This window comes from Carassius gibelio, chromosome A19 (genome assembly GCF_023724105.1).
Source record: "Carassius gibelio isolate Cgi1373 ecotype wild population from Czech Republic chromosome A19, carGib1.2-hapl.c, whole genome shotgun sequence".
Taxonomy (NCBI): Eukaryota; Metazoa; Chordata; class Actinopteri; order Cypriniformes; family Cyprinidae; genus Carassius; species Carassius gibelio.
Genome location: NC_068389.1, coordinates 26758777 through 26781156, shown reverse-complemented (window position 1 = coordinate 26781156; position 22380 = coordinate 26758777). Strand labels below are relative to the sequence as shown.

At 37.0% G+C, this 22380-nt stretch overlaps 1 protein-coding gene across 4 annotated transcripts in view; it reads left to right on the top strand.

The window, feature by feature from the left end:
• Positions 1–22380, top strand: part of si:ch211-149a19.3 (NACHT, LRR and PYD domains-containing protein 12) — a 149019-nt gene that overhangs the window by 95273 nt on the left and 31366 nt on the right. Inside the window, exons 1-4 of one of the 4 annotated variants that reach the window (XM_052532928.1) lie at positions 11825–11912; positions 12117–12221; positions 15170–16954; positions 17550–17723. The exons of 1 other annotated variant lie outside the window; for it this stretch is intronic. In XM_052532928.1, coding sequence (XP_052388888.1) covers positions 11866–11912; positions 12117–12221; positions 15170–16954; positions 17550–17723 — 2111 coding nt within the window. In that variant the 5' untranslated portion in view covers positions 11825–11865. Of the gene's footprint in view, positions 1–11824; positions 11913–12116; positions 12222–15169; positions 16955–17549; positions 17724–22380 lie in introns of those variants that run through there. 2 more of the 4 variants (XM_052532926.1, XM_052532930.1) reach the window with 2 other exon arrangements.

Below are 22380 nucleotides of genomic sequence, written 5' to 3'. Positions count from 1 at the left end.
CTCTCAGAACTACATTTATTTCTACATTTCAGAACTACATTTATAACATGTATAACATGGGGTGGACATGTGATCGGCTCAGAATGCATTTTCAATGTGAACATTGAATTTTGCTACATTCATCGTGGGACACTGGATGAAAATGCAATTGTAAGTGTCTTGACTGTGAGTGTTAAAGCATTTAAGAAAAATAGCATTTAAATGATAATTTTGCCACAGTTTTTGCTTGAACATGTTATACATATCTAATCATTTCTGTAATACATTTTCATTTTGCAATTTATAAAGCGTTAAAATTAGTTTTCATTTTACATATTAAAACTGGTGTATGAAACGGCAAATAAAAATTATGTAATTTAATTTTCATTTTGCACCAAACGTTGCACAAATGTATTGGAAAATTTAAATGTAAATACAGAAATGCATTGCCATTTTACATATTGCATTGTCATTTTGCATATTACATCCCAAATTGAATATTGCTACCCATATGCTTCCATAGGCCAGGCAAATTTTACTAAGTGAAAGTGAAAGTATAGTCTGTATCAGGGCCGTGCACAGACCTTTTGAGGGGCATGTGCTGAAACTGAAAAGGGCACCCCCCCCCCCCTTTTTTATTAGAGAATATTTAGTAAGCCTGCATAAAAGGAAGAAATGGTCACATCTTCATGACAAATTCAGTAACACAAAATAATAGTCTCAAAAGCTTTAGATTTATTCACGATTAATAACAACCATAACAATAATATTAGATAATTAGATAATATAGATAAACAGGGTTTTAAGGGCTTCTTTAAACCTAATACAACAGCAACCTTCTGTGAGCCATGTATCTGGCAAAAATTTGATACTGTGGTGGACCAGGGATGTTGGTCTCTTGAAGGTCTCTTATTCACTACACTTTCCCTAAAATAAGCCAGCAATGAAAAAATAAATAAAAATAGTGTGAAAAGTACAGTTGCAGTGAAAAGCATTTCTGAAGGTTCACGTGACACTGAAGAGTACTGAACTGGAGTAATGATGCTGAAAATTCAGCTTTGATCACAAAAATAAATTACATTTTAAAATATTCAAATAGAAAACAGTTATTTAAAATTGTAAAAATATTACACAATATTACTGATTTTGCTGTATTTTGGATCAAATAAATGAACCCTTGGAATGAATCATGAATTACATTCTGCATGATAAAATATAAAGATTTCAGTGATCTTCTGTAATTTTTCTTTTAGTTACTACTACATTACTGTAGTAAAACCATGTTTTACAACATTTTATACAGAGAGTATACAGAGAGTATACCATAACATGATAAGCCTAAATGTTAATAAATTAAGTGTATCAGCAATCATAAATCAAAGAAGAAATTTCTTAGAAATATGTTATCTACAGTGGTGGACGAAGTACACAAATCAAGTACTTGAGTAAAAGTACAGATACGTATAATAAAATATTACTCCAGTAAAAGTAAAAGTACTCCTTTTTCAATTTTACTCAAGTGAAAGTACAAAAGTACTAAATTTTTTATGTACTTAAGTAAAAAAGTACTGAAAGATAGATGTTTGCAATTTTATATAGGCTAATTTAATTTTATATTAGCACTTTTTTTTTATAATCCTACTGATCAAAATACCTGGGATTTTTTCCAAAATAACCACTATATGGAGTGAAGATATATTTTTGTTGTTGATATGGACTACGTTGATACGCCACCTACAATAAAAATATTTGGTGGTTGAATAAAAATATTTGGACATTATAAAAATTACCTCAAGTTAGCACCAGCAAGCTTGTTAGCTAGACAGTTAGCATCAGCTAACAATATTTGCTTATTTTCAGTACCGTTATGAATAACATCCTTAATAACAATGGATGAAAAGTTTAGAGCTTTACTGATGATTAAGTCTAGAGTGTGTCCACCTTTGTGTGTGGGTCCATGTACATGCTGAATCGACAGGTAAAAAAAGCCTCAAGTCCAAATATTCATTTATCACCAATTAACCGTTTGACAAACTTGCTTCGATGTCCAGATCTGAATAAAAAAAAATCTCAAACATGCTCCGATATCCCGATCAGAATCAACCGAGTTGCGAACATGCTCCGAAGTGGCGCTCTGAATCAACCGAGTCGCGAACAGGCTCCGAAGTGGCGACCTGAATCAACCGAGTAGCGAACAGTCTCCGTAGTCCCGATCTGAATCAACCGAGTCGCGAACAGGCTACGAAGTGCCGATCTGAATCAACCGAGTCGCGAACAGGCTCCGAAGTCCCGATCTGAATCAACCGAGTCGCGAACAGGCTCCCAAGTCCCGATCTGAATCAACCGAGTCGCGAACAGGCTCCGAAGTGCCGATCTGAATCAACCGAGTCGCGAACAGGCTCCGAAGTGCCGATCTGAATCAACCGAGTCGCGAACAGGCTCCGAAGTCCCGATCTGAATCAACCGAGTCGCGAACAGGCTCCGAAGTGCCGATCTGAATCAACCGAGTCGCGAACAGGCTCCGAAGTGCGGATCTGAATCAACCGAGTCGCGAACAGGCTCCGAATTGCCGATCTGAAAACTTCGACCAAAGAATGTAAGAAATAACTCCATTTCCAAACTGTTAATATTACGGTTGCGGGGAATTTGGACAAGCATGAGTTATTTTATTTAATCTGTGTTAGTTTAAGGTTATTTTATTTTATTTTTTAACCTAATACACGGAGACGCTGATAGATGTGTCTGCTTTGCACTGGAGCATTTCAGTGGGCTTAAATAGTTCTCTATCTACAGCGGATTTAGTTCCCAAACAACTAACAATTTTGACCTAAATATGATTTTCAGTTACAATAATTAATCCTAAATTTCGACATTAATAACTTACTTTTAGCAACATCAGACGCACGCACGCTCACAAGATCTGCCTGTTCTTACTTCAGGAGACTCACACTAAACCGTTAATTTGAATCAGTGAGGGGTCGACTCCAGAACAGCTGCAATCGGATCATTCTAATTCGTAAACGAATCGTTTAGTGCGATTCGCGATCTGAGTAAAGTTTATTTTGAAAAGACTCAGTTCATTCATGATGAATCAGACACCGCTTCTGCGTGTCGGAGCACGTGATATATTATAGGGAGTAACGATATGTTTTATGAAATGTAGTGAAGTTAAAAGTACGATCTTATGCTTTGGAATGTAGTGAAGTAAAAGTAAAAGTTACTCAAAATAAAACTACTCCAGTAAAGTTCAGATACTTGAAAAATGTACTTAAGTACAGTAACGAAGTAAAGCTACTCCGTTACTGTCCACCACTTATCTAGGTGACGAGGATCACTCGTCGCTTTGTGTAAGTTCGAGTACGAAACAGCGCGGGGGCGCACCTGTTATGATTTTCCGATGGTAAAAACAAATTATATGTTGTTGTATTACTTATCAATATATCGTTTTTGACCAGCGAATGTGTGCAAATGTGATTTTTTTTTTTTTTTTTTTTCTGTCCGTCATTAAAACGGCGACGGCGCCTGCCGCTGCCGGCATCACATTACATTTTCATCTACAGGTTACAAACTAGTTTTTTTTAGCTATATAGACGGAGCGCTCAGTTTTTCCTGTGGTAAAATGCATTTGGCCAAATTAGCATTTTATAAAAGATGAAATGCAACTGTACGCACAGGCTATTTAAGTGTTGGCTATGTATTGGCTATGACTAGATGGCAAATGCTAGCCCTCTCTCTCAGGCGACGTCCCACATGTCTCAGTCAGTGAGTCAGTCAGACATCAAATAAATAAAATATGAGCCTTTATAGACAGTGTTTAGTAGTACTTATTCAAACAACAAGATATTTATTTACCCTTCGCAAAACTTTGTTCAGCTCAGCTGGTGTCTACTGTGCGGCTGCTGTGGAACTTCAGTTGATTCAATGAATATAGAGGGGCGGAGTTATCAGCTTATTGACCGCTTGATGATCGAATAAGATTTACACAAGCTCGTTTTAAGAACTTTAATTTGGTAAAACAGACAGACAGGCGTAAAGGGTGACCAATAGCATTGAAAAAAAAAAAAAAAAAAAAAAAAGGCACTTCGGAGTGTAAGGGCAAAAAGGGCATGTGCTCTGCACAGGTTGAGCCCTACCTGTGCACGTGCCTGGCACACGTCATGCTTCTGAACAGAACTAAATCAGAAAACCGGATAATCTCCGTTTAGTAACCGAATGTTTACGTTTAATTGTAGAATAATTTTTAATGGTAGCTTTTGCAGGAAGTTCTACTTGATGGGACGTAAACATTTTGAGAAGCTGTAACGTCACATTTCGTTCAAGGTAAGTTTCCGAGTGGGGTTCGCTAAAAATGCGGATATCCCTGGTTTAAGCAAGCTACTTTAACATTAAATACTTTAACACATAAGACAATAAAGAAACATTAAGCGCTTCACTCAACACTTTTCCTTGATTTTTCATACATTTACCAACATTCATCGACAATTTTTGATTAAAAAAAGTTATACAAATCTAAACTGAATTGAAAGCATTCTGCTTCTTCCAAGCAGGATTGTCAAAAGCGAAAGTGGCCTTGGTTTTTACCTGCGTCGTTTTAAGATTATTTTAATCGGCGAAAAAAAAACTGAGCATTAAAGTGAAAGTGTCTAACAATATTTATTTTAGCTGTTTATGTAGGATTTCACGTGTAAGGAGAAATCAGGAACATATTGGGAGCCTAGGCAAATATGTAGATTAAGCAAATGAGTCTTCGGGTTAGGTGTGTGACGTGACTTCCTCGTTATATGCCTATCTGTAAGAATAGGCTTGTTAGATTAGCCAAATCTGCGCAGAACCGATCACCGGTGAGGACCGATCACCGCGAGATGCATGATGCCGGTTAGAAAAGTGTCCGAGGGCTTGTTTGAGGTCCGCCTTGCCTCGACTGAAATGTAGGCGAGAGTAAGCGGCTGCAGGAAGAGGGGTCAAAAAAACCCTTTGAAATCGGACACTTCTGAATATCGCTGTTATGTCGCCCTGCAAACGTCAGTAAAGGAGATCTCGTTTTTTCTCGCAGACGAAGTGGATGTAAGCGAAATACCGTTGTTTTGTCATCATGTACATCAATTCTTTTGTTCTGCTGAATACAAAAGAGGGAATTTAGAAGAATATTTGCAAACAAGCATGTTTCTGCCACCATTTCACGTCCATAGTATTTTTCCATAGTTGAGTCAAAGCTGTTTTGTAGCAAACATTCTTCAGAATTTCTTCCCTTGTTTTAGGACAGGCCCTAACACATATTAAACCACACAAAGATGGGGCATAATGGCTAAACAGTCCATTTGTATATGTGCACATGTATATTTTAAATGGATTGATTTATTAATTCACAAAAACAGACAATATAATAAAGAGACCAAATAAAATAAATGCATGTCCTAATCCTTAACTTCACTAGGCGTGTTTTGTTTTTGTTTAGTTTATGCATGTAAATATAAATAATAAATGGGTAATCTAGTTCTTAGAATAAAGAGAAAATGTATCAGCTGACATTCTCAGCCAATGACCATGAAGCTGTGTCGTCAGTCAGTCGTTTCCCAACATGCTTTTGAACAGCGTAGTCGGTCGAGAGCAACTGCGCTCGACTGCTCAATCTGAAACAGGCGCCCCGCCGTCACGAGAGTTTTTTTGGTACACGTCAGCATCATAGACAGTAAAAAGAATGGACACAGCGACCCCATTGGATTCAACGGAGACAAATGAAGTCAATTAGAAGCACACACTTCCTGGGGGTCGAGCGAACTGCGCAGACTCAAAGTGAGCTTGATGATGTAACAACAATGAGTTTTACGTAGTAATTAACTCAAATGATATATAGGGAATTTGAATAATTAATCAGGAATTTGATTAATATATATCTCAGATGACAGTTACATTAAATTTGATTATGAAAAATATCTCAATTGCCTATAACAATAAATAATCACAGGGCACTGTAACTTACTCATTAATATGTCAATATTACATTCTTCATATCAATTATTGTGATATCTCTTACTGTAAATTACTGCAGATCAAACCGTGGTATGTCCAGCACACCACTGTAGACCTATCAATTTTCAATAAAGTTATCACGCCTTATAATTCAAGGAAAAGTATTCTCTGGCCATGAAAATATTATCCTATCCTTATGATAAATTTAGTTTCTAAATTTAGAGCTTGTAGCTATAGGTCAAACATCTCAGTGACTCGTAATGTAAGTGGGGTGGAGTCCAAGCCAATCGTCAGTATATGGGTTTTTAATAATTAAACTAGTAATACATCAAACTACAAATCACACAGAGTAAATATGCGTACGACAATACAAACAGTAAGCTTTATACAATACATAACGAATCCAAATAAAAGAGAGAGAAAGAGAGAGAGAGAGAGAGAGAGAGAGAGAGAGAAAATAGAATGGGATCACATAAGGAGCTCAGGTATGAAAATCATAGTCAGTAACTTTTAGAAGCCAACAACAAATCAGATCATAACAACACTTTAAAGCAGCATTTAAATCTCCATAGAGAAAGTGATACTTGCAAAAGGTGTCCCATGTGAGTGGCGTGAGATCGGCGTCGAGCTTGTGAGCTTTACGCGCTGTTCCCGTTGAAACAGCCATGTGCCATGAAACGGAGGCCATGTGACGCGCATGCACGCTGCGCTTGGCGTGAGCGTGGAGCACGTGGTCCTTTGTTCTGTCCTCGCGCGGTATTTGAAAGGTTCAACAAACATTGTTCCAGAATTCGTCTTCCTTGCGTGGAGAGGCGAATAGTTGAATAAACTTAGTAAAGAAAAGAAAAGAACGAAACGAAAACTTCTAAAGGAGCCATTAAAATGGCTTTTTCTCTCAGCCCCTGTGCTGAGGGGGTTTGCGCTGTGAGCGCGGCCTATGGCCGCGCGGAAACAACGTTAGAGAGCAGCGTATCCGAGAACGGGGAAGAGGAAGAAGAGCAGAAGAGAGAAGAGAAGTGGACCTTGTTTGGTCAATTCTTATAGCTTGAAATAGTTCACGCCCCTTTTTCGCGTAAACAGCCAATGAAAGTCCGCGATCTGAAACGGAGGGAAAAGTTCCTTTGTCTCTGTGGAGGCACCCCCCGGTGATCTAGTGCTTGTCCAAATTACAGGGATTATTCTAGCAAGTTTGTAATTCAGGTAACATACATATTTCATTACTTTTGCTCTAGATAAATGGGTCTGTCAGAGCATGACGATTAGAACAAGACTAAACATAATAGATATATGTGATCAAAACATGAAGTTACATTCAAATGTAGAATTAAACATTTAAAGATAATAAATTGCAGATAGTCCCAATTTATATGGGAAACATCTAATGTACAAAAAGGAAACAATACTATATATACACATTTAGACTACATTTGACCATTCTTTCCTAAGGCTTAGATTTCCTGTTCTGTTGCCCAGGGGTCATAAAGCTTTACGACCTGGTCAGGAGTGGGGGTTGCAGAAACATGACTCTTTGAGAAAGTATAAGGATTAAATCACGCATTTCCACTTATAAGTCAGCACTTTAACCCTTTACCCAGGATTAACCATTTTTATGCAATACACAAACATTCAAAATACATATTAATAAGGACTTACAACAAAAAGTAACTTTGAGAAAGTTTCTTTGTGTGTGTGTGTGTGTGTGTTAAGGAATTTGGGGGGGGGGGTTTTCAGGTTTCCTTTGAGGCTCGCATGGGTATCGTAAAATAATTTAAGTCCAGCCAGGCTGGCGCCAGGCCAGGCGTTTAGTACAAACAGGGTTTCATTTGTGGCTTGAATTGAACCCATGAATCGATGACCTGCATATCTGTTACAATGACGTAGATGTCACGTGGGCAACCTGTAAATCTTCTAATCGCTGTTCCGAAAGAAATCTGAATCACCCATAGACAGTAAAAGGAATGGACACAGCAACCCCATTGGAACTCAATTGAGACAAGTGAAGCCCATTTTTAGCGTTTTTGACGCGCAGACTCAAACTAAGCTTGATTACATCAGCAACCTGTCTGACAGATGTAAATCTTCTAGTGGCTGTGCGTGCAAACTGCCATCGTTAATCTTGCAGAGACGGCGAGCTTGAGCGGGGAGTTCTTTGTCGTGAGTGAGCAGGAGTAAGTATTCTGATTAATTATTTTGTATAGTATTTTAAAATGTAACGCCAGTACGCCATATTAAGTTAATTGCCTGCGAGCTTCTCCTCCTGTCTGTACGGTAATGCGATAGAGAGTTGAGTGGTTATGACGCAATCGTTAGCCCATTTTTTACAAAAACTGTTTCTACGGGTCATAATGTAACATAGAAGGTAATGGAGCCCTTTATACATTGTCGTGTATCTTTAGAAATAAATAATGGACAAACGGAGTCTTTAAACGCCTCAGATGTAAAGTTATTCGCTGTCAAAGTGACGCCAAAATGAATGGGAGTCAATGGGAATGCTAACGCAAGTGAAGTTCTGCTACAAGATGGCGGCATGCGGCCGACTTCAACTTCCGGTCGACTTCCTTGCCGCCACGCGAGCGTGAACAGGAGCAAATTTTGGTAAGTATTCTGATAAATAATCTGCCTTGACTTCATGCCTCCACGTCCTGCCGATAGCCTCATAGACAGTAAAAGATTGTCTCCCCACCTGCTGTTAGCATTCCATTGACTCCCATTAATTTTAGCATCACTTTGACAGTGAATAACTTTACATCTGAGGCATTTAAAGACTCCATTTGTCCATTAATTACTTCTAAACAAACACAAAACCGTATAAAAGGCTCCATTACCTTTTAACTTACGCTATGGTCCCGTAAAGACAGTTTTTGTAAAAAATAGGCTAACCATTGCGTCATAACCAGCAACTCTCTGTCGCACAGTAGAGAAATTACCGTATGGACAGGAGGAGAAGCTCGCAGGCAATGTTTTACTGTCTATGAAGCAATCGGGGGGATGTGGAGGCATAAAGTCAAGGGAGATAATTAATCAGAATACTTACCAAAATTTGCTCCTGTTCACGCTCGCCTTCTCTGGAAGATTCGGTGGGTGATTCCATAGACAGTAAAAGAAATGGACACAGCGACCCTATTGGATTCAACGGAGACAAGTGAAGTCAATTAGAAGCACACACTTCCTGGGGGTCGAGCGTACTGCGCAGACTCAAAGTGAGCTTGATGACGTAGATGTCACGTGAGCAACCTGTAAGTCTTTTAATCGCTGTGCCGAAAGAAATCTGAATCACCCACCGAATCTTGCAGAGTAGGAGAGCGTGAACAGGAGCACATTTTGGTAAGTATTCTGATTAATTATCTCCCTTGACTTTATGCCTCCACGTTCCCCCGATTGCCTCATAGACAGTAAAAGATTGTCTTCGAGCTTCTACTCCTGTCCATACGGTTATGACTCAACCGTTAGCCTATTTTTTACAAAAACTGCTTCTACGATACCATAACCTAAGATACAAGGTAATGTAGCCTTTTATACATTTTCGTGTTTCTTTAGAAATAATTAATGGACAAAAATAAAAAATGGACAGTCTTTAAACGCCTCAGATGTAAAGTTATTCACTGTCAAAGTGACGCCAAAATTAATGTAAAATGTGAAATTGTGAAATGTGAAATTATTAATGTAAAATATGAAACCCTGCCCCCCTGCGCAGAACCGATCACTGGTGATCACCCCTGGGTGATTCAGATTTCTTTCGGCACAGCGATTAGAAGACTTACAGGTTGCTCACGTGACATCTACGTCATCAAGCTCAGTTTGAGTCTGCACACTGCACACTACGCCCGACCCCCAGGAAGTGTGTGCTTCTAATTGACTTCACTTGTCTCCGTTGAATCCAATGGGGTCGCTGTGTCCATTTCTTTTACTGTCTATGGTTCTGTGCAGATTTTGCTCACATTTCAGGAGAGGCAAGGTGTATCTCAAACAAGCCTAATATTAACATAATCACTAGCATGATTCTCTTGATGAAACATGAAGATCTTGATCATCATATCTTAATTGGCTTTGGTGGACTAATAAAGAACTACTAAAATGCTATATGCTGAAATATAGCCTACACTTTTTATCTAATTTTCGGTAGGCTTCAGATTGGGAACATTAGGCTACTTTTAAACGTCATTCTGGAAACAAATCTAAAACAAAAAGTATAATGAAACCAAAATACAACAAGTAGTTTAAATATTTGGTTTACCAAAAAAGCCTAACAATTTTCGCTTTAACGTCTCTCTTTCTCTCTTTATCTCTCTCTCTCTCTCTCGCTCTCTGTGTGTGTTTGTGGTTGGGTGTGGATGTGTTTCAATTTAATGGAATGTGTTAAAATTTACTGAAGAAAATTAAGCATTTAAATAAAATGCAAACGAACAGTAAAACATTTAATTTTAAGAAGAAAACAATTTAATATACTCTTCTTAAAATTAAACTATTATATAAACTTCATTGTTAAACAGTTAGTAATTCATTGATTTTTATTTATTTATTAAGCTTCAACAAAATAATTTGAATGTAGAATCAGATAACCACAAGAACAAGTAAGGATAATCATGCACATACATACATACATATGGCACAAATGAAGAGGGCAGATAAAAGTATAAGTCAAAGATAAATGTAGTACCAAACATATTCTATGGTGAAATATTGCTAACAAGAGAAAGTTCATTTAAAATAAACAAATGAAAACAGGAAGAATGCTGGTTAAACCTAATCAAGTCTTTAGTCAAATCTTTACAAAAAAAAAAAACTATTTGTTTCAGGAATCTATCTTATTTTTCTAGCTATAAACAAAGACACTTGCACAATGAGTCAAAAAAATTATACATTTTTACCCCTACATTTTTGTTTATGGATAAAAAAAGAAAAATAGTGAAATATAATCTTTCTTTAGAGTATGTTTAATAACAAATAATATCTTTCAAATTAAAGGACTTTACAAAGATGAGAGGTTTATTTAAATGTTAATATAAGTTAGACAAAAACTTCAGAATCAGTTCAGAATCGAATAAATATATTAATGTTTCATCTTCGTGACCACTAAACGTGCCAGATATATCAGAATATTTGGACACTGCTGAATTATTGCAGTATATTAAAGTGGACATCATTGTTCTTGTTGGTAATAAAATAGTTATGGGGTTACAGCCATGCTTTTCTCCAGTCTACAGTATATACTATGGTCAATTAATTCCCAATGGGAAAGACCTTCTGCTTTAGAAAGGAGAACACTACTAGAGAGAGAGGTCTATTTGTAGCCAAAGAGTAGATATTTTGGGTTTTCTTAATTGACCATGTAGCTTATTTCTAATGAGTTAAAATGATGATGTTACAACATTCCCTAATCACCTATACAAATTAAACTTGCAATACTGCAATACTTTAGTAATCCTTTGCAGTACTAAGTATTACATATTTAGTTTAGCATTTAGTAAATGTGAGGTTATGTTGAAAATTATTTTGTATGTGTAATGTTGTACAGCTAAACTTCATTATCAAGTGGCATGCCTTTGCAGAGACTGCAAATATAAAACTATACTGTTATATTTTTTTAGAATGTAACTTTTCCAGTTTGGTTACTTTTTTAACTCAAATTCTGTGCATCATATTTTGGTTACAATATTTATTATTAATATAATTATTATTTGTTATTCTTTTTTCGTACTGCAAATGTAGATTTTAGCCTGTATTAAAACATTGTAGGCTACTGTAATCTAACTGCAACAAAAATGTAACAATACTGAGCAGCTTGAGTGTCTATAAGTAAACAGAAAATTGCAGATTCATAAATTTTTATCTTTTGTGTTTTGTATGTCATTTTGACTCAGTTAGTGTTTGATTCATTAAGCAAACAGATGCAGCTCCATGAAGACTGACTGAATCATGGAGGACAAACAAACATCAGAACAGGATATTTCTCCAGAACGCAGGTACATTTAAGTCTTCATGTGATTTTAATTTTCCAGAAAATGCATTTCCCATTTACAGGGAGATAGATTGATTGAGATAGCGATAGACAGAGACAACATTTTTTTTTTGTATTAAAGAGTTATCTCCATGGAAACTCAACTTAATGAATTATTTTCTGTTGTGTCTATTTTATTGTCTTTATTCTTTTAAAATCAACTCTTTAGGGAGCAATCAAACTCACCAGAGTCCAGCTGTGTGTCCATGAAGAGTGACCGGTCTATGGAGCAGCCAGTGCAACTTGAAGGAGGACACACATCATCTGATCTGAGGTACAAGGCAGATCAATTATATATTAAAGCAGCTTTATGATCTCTTGTGTCTATTATATCTGCTGTTGTCTATTAAATTACACTCAATTCCACAGTGACAGATCAAACTCACCAGAGTCCAGTTGTGTGTCTATGAAAAGTGACCAGTCTATGGAGCAGCCAGTGCAACTTGAGGGAGGACGCACATCATCTGATCTGAGGTACAACTCTTTTTATTGGGACATGCAGGTCAGAATTTGGCAAATTATTAAATTTACAAAAGCAAGAAATCAATAAAAATCTGGCAATTAAAGCAATTAAAACTCAGTGACCTCCACACATACTCATCACTGATGTTCTGGATGTGTCGTTGAAAAGAAAGCAATCTGACCCAATGGACCAGCAAATCAAGCTGTATCGTAATTCATAATGGTAAATATGATACATAAGAAACAGCAGTGTCTGATTCTTTGACTCTTGATCTTAAAATGTTGTGTGATTGCTCTTCTCAGAAAAGTACATTGCAAAAATGCTGTCCAGACAGAGATTTTCATCAGTCCGAATGAATCCAATGTGATTTCAGGCTTTTCAACTCTGAAATTGTTCTAAAATGACTTTAAACCATGGATAATTTGGGTTTATTGATATATTAACTCAATTCTACAGTGACAGATTAAACTCACTGGAGTCTTACATGAAGAACGACCAGTCTATGGAGCAGCCAGTGCAACTTGAGGGAGGACACACATCAACTGATCTGAGGTACAACTCTTTTTGTTGGGACAGACATACAGAGAGACAGTCTACACACAACTAATAAAGCATGCAGGCCAGAATTTGGCAAATTATCAAAATCCAAAAATCAATAAACCACCCATGTAAACTAGTGCTGAAATGAAAAGTGACATTTATTTATTTATATTAGTTATTTTGTATTATTTATTTTAAGAACTTAGTCTATTTCATTATTTAATTATCTTTTTAATTATAAAAGAAACGTAAAATTAATATTTCATTGTGTTATTTTGTATTATTTATTTTAAGAACTTAGTCTATTTGATTATTTAATTATCTTTTTAATTATAAAAGAAACGTAAAATTAATATTTCATTGTTTAATTTTGAGTAATTCAGCAGAAGGAGATTGTAGTGAAAATTAATTTATGAAAATGAATGATGCATTGCCACTGGGAAAATTCGCTGTTGTATGCTGTATAAGGACCTTAAATAACTCAAATGAATTGGAAGAAGTGATATGGAACTGAAATGCAGTCAAGACTTGCCAGGATCTACTTTTTTATGTTTTTAATTAAAAACATATATGTACAGGCAAGCAATCTATGAAGCCATAGTTTTCTTTATAATGTTTTTTTCTACAGTGTTACAACAGTGTTTCTTTAAGTGTTAAAAGAACTAAACATGTACTAGCGCGATGCGTTCATATTCTGTACTATTCTGCTTTATTAATAGCAATATTATTAATAAGGTTATTAAAGGGGTCATATGACATATGGACATATGTCTTTGGAGTGTTAAAAGCTGTTCATGCATACAGAAGATCCTTAAAGGTGATGTATGTAAGTTTTTGAGTCTACTAAAGCATAAAAATACCATAATATGTTATGTTATATATATATAGATATTTTGGTTAAACATACTTGTTTATCTAAAAAACAATGCTACAGTCTGTTATTCTCCTTTGCAAATATGCGTTTCCGGGCCAGAATGTCAGTCTCTGTTTTGGTTTGTAAAACCCTTCCACTGCCAGTTTACTCAACTGTATTACGAGACCCTGGGTCGCCAGTTGGCGGAAAACACAGCGTATTTCATTTCCAATATTTTTAATTTGGACTGCAATACCTAGTTCAACCACTCGGTGTCAATCCTACATTTAGAACCTTTAAAGTTGTTAAGATTAAGGTTTTCAAAACCAAAGATATATTCTTTATAAAAGTGAACGCTCGTCCACACTCACCTAAAATGTCTTGTTCAAACACCCCCCCAAATATCTATGTCACTGTGTGGGAAGATTTGCATTACACCGTCCAATAGTTCATGCAAAGAAAGAAGGCGTAACTTTTAATCTTGCTGTAGTATTGATTCTGCCGCTGCTATGTTGTTTTGTTGCAAAAGCCAAACTACTTTGTTTGGCCTTCCAAAAGAGGACACAAGTTACATAGGAAATAAAATTTAAAAAATTTCTTGTCCACAACAATGCAGAGCATTACAACTGAAGCGCATTTTACGGAGGAAAGTTTAATGAACCTGGTAAAGGGCGTAACATTTCCGTCACACACTTGAGGTATTCAGAAAATCATAATGCACTGGATAGCTGGACAATCAGATCATGCCTCATTTTTTGATGAGATTTGTAAAAATCAACAGAAAGGCATAGAGGAGCAACAGTTATGTCAGTGTTATATTACAGTCAGTGTTTCTCACAGCCTTACACTCTATTTGTGTCAGCACCAGCACTTTGTTCTTGACTCGAGAACGAGTCAGTTTGTTGTTCGCTATCTGGCTCGGCTCGGTGTTCATCTTCAGTTCTCTCTTCACAGCAGTTCAGTCAGTGTACTGTTTGAGTGCCTGCATTACTCCGCGATATTGGTTTGTTTTTACTCAGAGGGAGTGTCAGACACATTAAAAAAGTGAACAGCTTAAGTCATTTGTGGATTAACGAGAATTAGAGATGCGAATCGTTTAAAACTATTCAGTTTGATTTGGTGAACTGAATGCTTCGTCCGCGAACCGGATATCCAGACTGCTTTGTTTTGAACTCTCCTCCACAACAGAGAACCCAAATATCTTTGCAAGATAATGACAATGTTTTGCGAAGGCATGCATGTCTGGTGCAGACATGATTTAGATTAATAGATTAATGTTTGTTTATTTGCTTAAGTGTCACTTATACTTCTTTAATGTTGTAATCTGTTATTTTATTTTTTATTTTTAACTCTCACTGGACCAAAGCACATTCAGATTAAAACTGTTGAAGAAGTTCCAGTGTCTGCATGAAGGAACAGTGACAAAGGGAAACTCAACACTCCTGAATGAGATCTACACAGAGCTCTTCATCACAGAGAGTGAAAGTGGAGAGATCAATAATGAGCATGAAGTGAGACAGATTGAGACACAATCCAGGAGAGCAGCAACAGAGGACACACCAGTCAAATGCAATGACATCTTTAGAGCTTTACCTGGACAAGACAAAGCCTTACATGGACAAGACAAAGCCATCAGAACTGTGCTGACAAAGGGAGTCGCTGGTATTGGAAAAACAGTCTCTGTGCAGAAGTTCATTGTGGACTGGGCTGAACGGAAAGAGAATCAGGACGTCCAGCTCATATTTCCTCTTCCTTTCAGAGAGCTCAACTTGATGAAGTACAAAATACTCAGTCTTTTAGATCTTCTTCATTACTTGTTCCCTGAAACAAAAGAAATAAAAATATCCGATGATGAATATAAAGTGTTGTTCATCTTTGATGGTCTGGACGAGTGTCGTCTGTCTCTGGATTTTCAGAGCAATGTGAGGTTGTGTAATGTGAGTGAATCGGCCCCAGTGAATGTGCTGCTGATGAACCTCATTGTGGGGAATCTGCTTCCCTCTGCTCTCATCTGGATCACCTCCAGACCAGCAGCAGCTGATCTCATTCCCTCTGAGTGTGTCCATCGAGTGACAGAGGTACGAGGCTTCAACGACCCACAGAAGGAGGAATACTTCAGGAAGAGAATCAGTGATCAGAGTCTGGCCGACAGGATCCTCTCACACCTGAAGTCATCAAGGAGCCTCTTCATCATGTGCCACATCCCAGTGTTCTGCTGGATCTCAGCCACTGTTCTGGAGAAGATGTTGAGTGAAGCAGAGAGTGGAGAGATTCCCAAAACTCTCACTCAAATGTACACACACTTCCTGATCCTTCAGACCTGGGTCAAACATGAGAAGGACTATGAGAAGAAAGGTAAAAATGAAGACATGATTGTCAAACTGGGGAAACTGGCTTTTCAGCAGCTTGTGAAAGGCAACCTGATCTTCTATGAGCAAGACCTGAGAGAGTGTGGCATTAATGAGACAGAAGCATCAGTGTACTCAGGATTGTGCACTCAGATCTTCAGAGAGGAGTTCGGCTTGTTTCAGGGGAAAGTCTTTTGCTTTGTTCATCTGACCATCCAGGAACATCTAGCTGCTCTATATGCACACCGCTCCTTCACACATGACAACATCAATGTGTTTGATCAAACTAAACAAAGTTTATTGTCTAAGAATCTTAAGAAATATGCTTCATTATCCGAGCTGCATCAGAGAGCAGTGGATGAAGCTTTACAGAGTAAGAATGGACATCTGGACCTTTTCCTGCGTTTTCTTCTGGGACTCTCATTGGAGTCCAATCAGACTCTCTTACGAGAACTACTGATACAGACAGGAAGCTGCTACTACAAAAAAGAGGAAATAGTTCAGTACATCGAGCAGAAGATCAGGAAGAATCAATCTCCAGAGAAATCCATCAATCTGTTCCACTGTCTGAATGAACTGGGTGATGATTTACTGATGCAGGAGATCCAAGATTATCTGACATCTGGAAAAATAAAACAATCCGAACTCTCCTCTACACAGTGGTCCGCTCTGGTGTATGTGTTACTGACATCAGAACAGAAGTTGGATGTTTTTATACCAAAAAAGTTTATTGGATCCCAACATACAGCAGTTGAAGTTCTTCAGAAGCTGCTGCCGGTGGTTAAAGAATCCAGATCAGTTCTGTAAGTCTGATAAACATGATCAAATTCATGATTTTAGGAAGGTTTTTATTCTATTCTTTTTTAACCAAAAGATTAAAAGGAAAAATGTTCACAAAATCACTGTCAAGACCTGGGGCATCATATATTAATGTCGCGTATGCACAAAAATTGTATATGTTCATAATGATGCTATTTATAGGAAGCAAACTTGATGTGAAAACTTATCCTGACACATGCTCTTATACTGCTGTGATAGAAGTATTGAAGTAAACTTAAACTTTTTAAACTCTGTTTTTCATTTGATATACACATTTCAATTTAATGTATGTTTTGCATGTATGGAGTTAAGCACATAAATTACATTACACCATCATCCAGAATTTTATGAATTTAAGATCTAAATATAAATATTGGTAGTGGATGTGCTGAGACGTGATGAAGGAATGGATGAGGCAGGGATCAAAACTGACAGAAAACAGCAACAATGTCTTTTTGTCCTCTAATGATGTTTACATGTATGATTTATTGTCTGTTTGAAATACATTTGTAGTTTTCACAATTTTTCTTTAACCGCATCTAGTATCAGTTCATCATTCGTGTTCTTTAATCTTTACAGGATGTATGAATGTGGAGTCACAGATAAAATTTGTGCTGCTCTGGCTTCAGCTCTGATATCAAACCCCTCACACCTGAGAGAACTGGATCTGTCTAAGAATAACCTTGGGGACTCAGGAGTGAAGCTGCTCTCCGATGGACTGAAGGATCCTCACTGTAAACTGGAGACAATGATGTAAGATAGTAGCTTATAAATGTGTTAAAAATTTTAATTCTCCTACTACTAGGATGAATGATACTACTAATATTTTAAGTTTATGATATTTTACATGGTAAATTGAATTTAACTCTCCAATAACCATGTAGAAGCAAGTCTGAACCTAAGACTACATCTGTTAATTTTGCTGTTGATTAAAGAAATAGTTCACCCAAAATTGAACATTTCTTCATAATTTACTCATCCTCATGTCATTCCAAACCTGTATAAGTTTCTTTCTTATGTTTAACACAATATAATTTTGAATAACCAAACAGTTGTTCCCTATTAACTTCCATAGTAGGGAAAGAAATACTATGGAAGTCAATGTGGATCATTTACTGTTTGATTACCAGCATCCTTCAAAATATATTATTTTATTTTCAACATGAGAAATAAATCATACAGGTTTGGAATGACATACCAGTGAGTAAATTATTTTTGGTTGATTTATTCTCTCTTTCTTATTGTGAAGTTTCTGCTGATCTGAGCTGTAGATTTCTGAACTGAGAGACTGAAGAGTGTTGTTGTTCTCTACAGGTTGAGTGATTGTGGAGTCACAGATAAAGGTTGTGCTGCTCTGGCTTCAGCTCTGAGATCAAACCCCTCACACCTGAGACAACTGTATCTGAAAGGAAATAAACTAAGAGATTCAGATGTGAAGCTGCTGTCTGATATGAAAGACAATCCACATTATGCATTGCAGAAGCTTCAGTGAGTAGTGATGACTAAAAATGTTCATATGTTGTAATTGAAATTTATTTTTTCTTTTACATTTGAATGGTTCCTTGTACTGTAAACAATAGTTTTATTCTGTTTATAGCAATGTTATTAATGTTTGAGTATATCAATGATATTATGAATAATATTTTCTGCTCTTCCAGTTTATCAATGTTTGTGTTAAATAGAGAGCCTCTACGGAATTAATTAAATTAACAAAGAAATATCATCTTAATCTTTTTTTTAAAAGCAAGAACATAGTATTTTCCCCCCACATCTGTCCATGATTATAATGGTTAATATATATCCCAAATTCTTTCAAGGTTAAAGGTCATGGTGTTTGGGATTTGACATCATAACCTGGATGGTAAAATAGGGCTTTCTGACACTATTTATCAAAGGATTTGATTATTATCTTAATAGAGCAAAGTGTGTTTGAGTTCTTCTTAAGTGGATTATTCATTAATGTCTCTCAGATTTGACTGTGTGTGTTTTACTTACAGGTTTTAGATGTTAGTCTGATATTCTCTGGATCAGCTGATGGTGAATAAAGAGCCTCTACAGAAAGACATCACATTCAACAGACACAAACTTCATCGTGATCAGAACACACACTTGTGTTTGTGTAACTTTACAGAATGATCCAGTCCTTGATTTGAAGTCAAACAAGAAAACCTTTGGTTTCTTCTTCAGAAATGACATTTACACTGGTTCCACATTTTACATAATATTTTTATAAGCTGTTTATGACAATAAGTCTGTCTTCTATTCTGTTCTCATTACAATATATCTCAACCCAAATTGTGCCTAACATGGGGTTAAAGTCCAGGTCCAAGTCCATTTATTTATGATGAATTAACTCGAAAATCTTTTAAAAACAGGTAATTTCCTGCAGGTCATTTTGTGGATGTCTGTAATCTGATCTAATATTGAAGTGCCGTTGTAGTTGTTTGTCTCCAGTGCCAGAAGCTTCTGTATGTAGTTTTGAGGCAAGCCACTCTGTTGAGCCCCTAAACACACAACCTAGATGAAGAATGAGATGAGATAAACATTCATATGAAGAAGAGACTCTTTTATTGACACTTATCATGATAGTTATGAAACTAAACAGTCACAGATGTCTTATGGTGGTGTATATAATCTTATGGTTAAAATACAACTATACTGAGAATATCTCAAATGTAATCTTTAAAAAACTTGTTGATATTTTATCAAAGGGTTACTGTTCACTTTGTGGTTGTACAGGCTTATGATAGACAGTAAATAATACATTTTTATACTGTGGTGAAGGTGGACAGGGTCTGAAATTGTTCATCTTGTATATCCGGCAGAGAGGCACTTCCTCGTTTATTTCTACTTTGATCTCTATTGGGCTGTACACACCTTCAAGAACCCATTCTTGTCTGAAACACATGCAAGATATGTAATACATACCCAAATGCTGATATATTAATTCTTGAGTAGAACATTTTTGGCATATACAGGCTTTACAGGGTGCAATAAGGATCCATTTATAATGTTTACAACCAGTATGTGTCTATATATATACGTATCCAGACCCTTTGCTGTGACACTCATATATTTAACTCAGGTTCTGTCCATTTCTTCTGATTATGCTTGAGATGGTTCTACACCTTCATTTGAGTCTAGCTGTGTTTGATTATACTGATTGGACTTGATTAGGAAAGCCACACACTATATAAGACCTTACAGCTCACAGTGCATTTTAGAGCAAATGAGAATCAAATGAGAGGTCAAAGGAACTGCCTGAAGTGCTGAGAGACAGAATTGTGCCAAGGCACAGATCTGGCCAAGGTGACAAAAAGAATATGCTGCACTTAAGGTTCCTAAGAGCACAGTGGCCTCCATAATCCTTAAATGGAAGATGTTTGGGACGACCAGAACCTTTCCTAGAGCTGGCCGTCCAGCCAAACTGAGCTATCGGGGGAGAATGCGCGCATATATAAGCTCTCTTTGAAGTATTGAATTTAAATTGACAAATTCAAACAAAATTTATGTTAAAATGCCCATCTTGGTAAGTATCCTACAGCAGACATAGCCAGCTGAATGTAGGCCTGCTGTATCAGTGCATTCTCTTAAAGTCCCACATGGAAAAAACCTATATAAACTTATATGTTTCAATATAGGTTTTGATATAGGTTTTAATATATGTTCCATGTATAAAATTGGCCGTTTTCCTATATTATACGTATGTACATATATGCACACATATATTAACACACATATGTACACATATATGTACACATATTTACACACACACACACACACACACACACACATATATATATATATATATATATATATATATATATATATATATATATATATTAGTGGTGGGTCGTTATTGGCGTTAACGTGCTGCGTTAACGCAAGACTCTTATCGGGCAATAAAAAAAATATCGCCGTTAATCTATTCTCAAAGTTGGGTTGAGAGCTGGGTCTATACTAAGCAAGCTATGATGACTTTCACCTTGATATTTTATATAACTGACTGGCTGAGGCCAGCCTAAAAAGATGCTCAGGACAGTTGACGGGCCACTGCTGTGAATCGTCACGAAAGCTTATCTTTTCCACGTTTTTAAGCCTTACCGCTTGTCGATTTAAACATTAAAGCATCCAAACACAAGACGCAGAAAAGCTGAACAGAGTAACTGGTTACTCGCGCTGTGTTCGGTGCGGAGAGAGAGAGAGAGCTGCGTATCACGGACAGCGACACTGAACCAAGCTTCTGCAAAGTTCTCCTCGAAGTCCCTCCTGCATCTGAACGGAAAAAAATTTGAAAGAGCCCAATTCAGTATTCGCACTGTTCTGGTTTTCAGGGCTCACACAGAGAAAGGCGTCTTTTTGCTTATTTTTGCTCTTGTGCTTTCAAATACATACAAAATATGTAAAAATATCCACCTTGGAAATTATGCTCGAAAAAACTGTCAGTTATTTCTTAAGTGAAAGTAAACAGTTGAGGAAAAAAACTGGATGTGTATTATATTGGATGCGTTGCATTGCAATGACCTTTTGTGTCTTGTCCTCCTTGTGCAAGGTATCAATGGTGGTCTTTTGGACAACTGTCAAGTCAGCAATCTTCCCCATGATTGTGTAGCATACAGAACTAGACTGAAAGACCATTTAAAGCCTTTGCAGGTGTTTTGAGTTAATTAACTGATTAGAGTGTGGCACCAGGTGTCTTCATTATTGAACCTTTTCACAATATTCTAATTTTCTGAGATACTGAATTTGGGATTTTCCTTGGTTGTCAGTTATAATTAGGGATGCACCGAATACTGGATTCGGATTCGGATTCGGCCGAATACTGGGCTCTTTGACAGGGTTCGGTTTTGGCCGAACCTTCGTTTTTTTTTCACCGAACCGAACCCTAGGCTTGCTCTATGCTGGTCGACGTCACGCGGCCGTTGATTGCGTGAAGGTGTTTATATGAGGAGGAACATGGCCCGACAGTTCGCTCTAAACTAAACTGTTCAGGAATCTTGAGCGGCTGGGACAATTTATACCGTAGCCATACACAGCCATCACATCAGGTGCTGACGTGGAGATAAGCGTTTTTTCGTTGAGCCTTTGATTCCTCTTGGAGAGGATCCTCTTCAGTGGTGGAAGACAAACCAGCAGCGATTTCCACTGCTGGCAAAAATGGCAAAAATCTACCTCTGTGCCCAGTGAAAGACTTTTCAGTACTGCTGGGGACATTAGTTCCCACACTCGCAACTGGCTGTCACCTGTTAATGCAGAGCGTCTTGTTTTTTTTAAAATGAAACTCTCATTTCATGTGAAAGATTAGAGGGTTTTACATTAATTTAATTATGATGCAGGAGATGTGTGTGATCTTCCGTAATATTTTCCGTAATATTTGGGTACTGTTCTAATTGTAGCCTATCCTATTGTT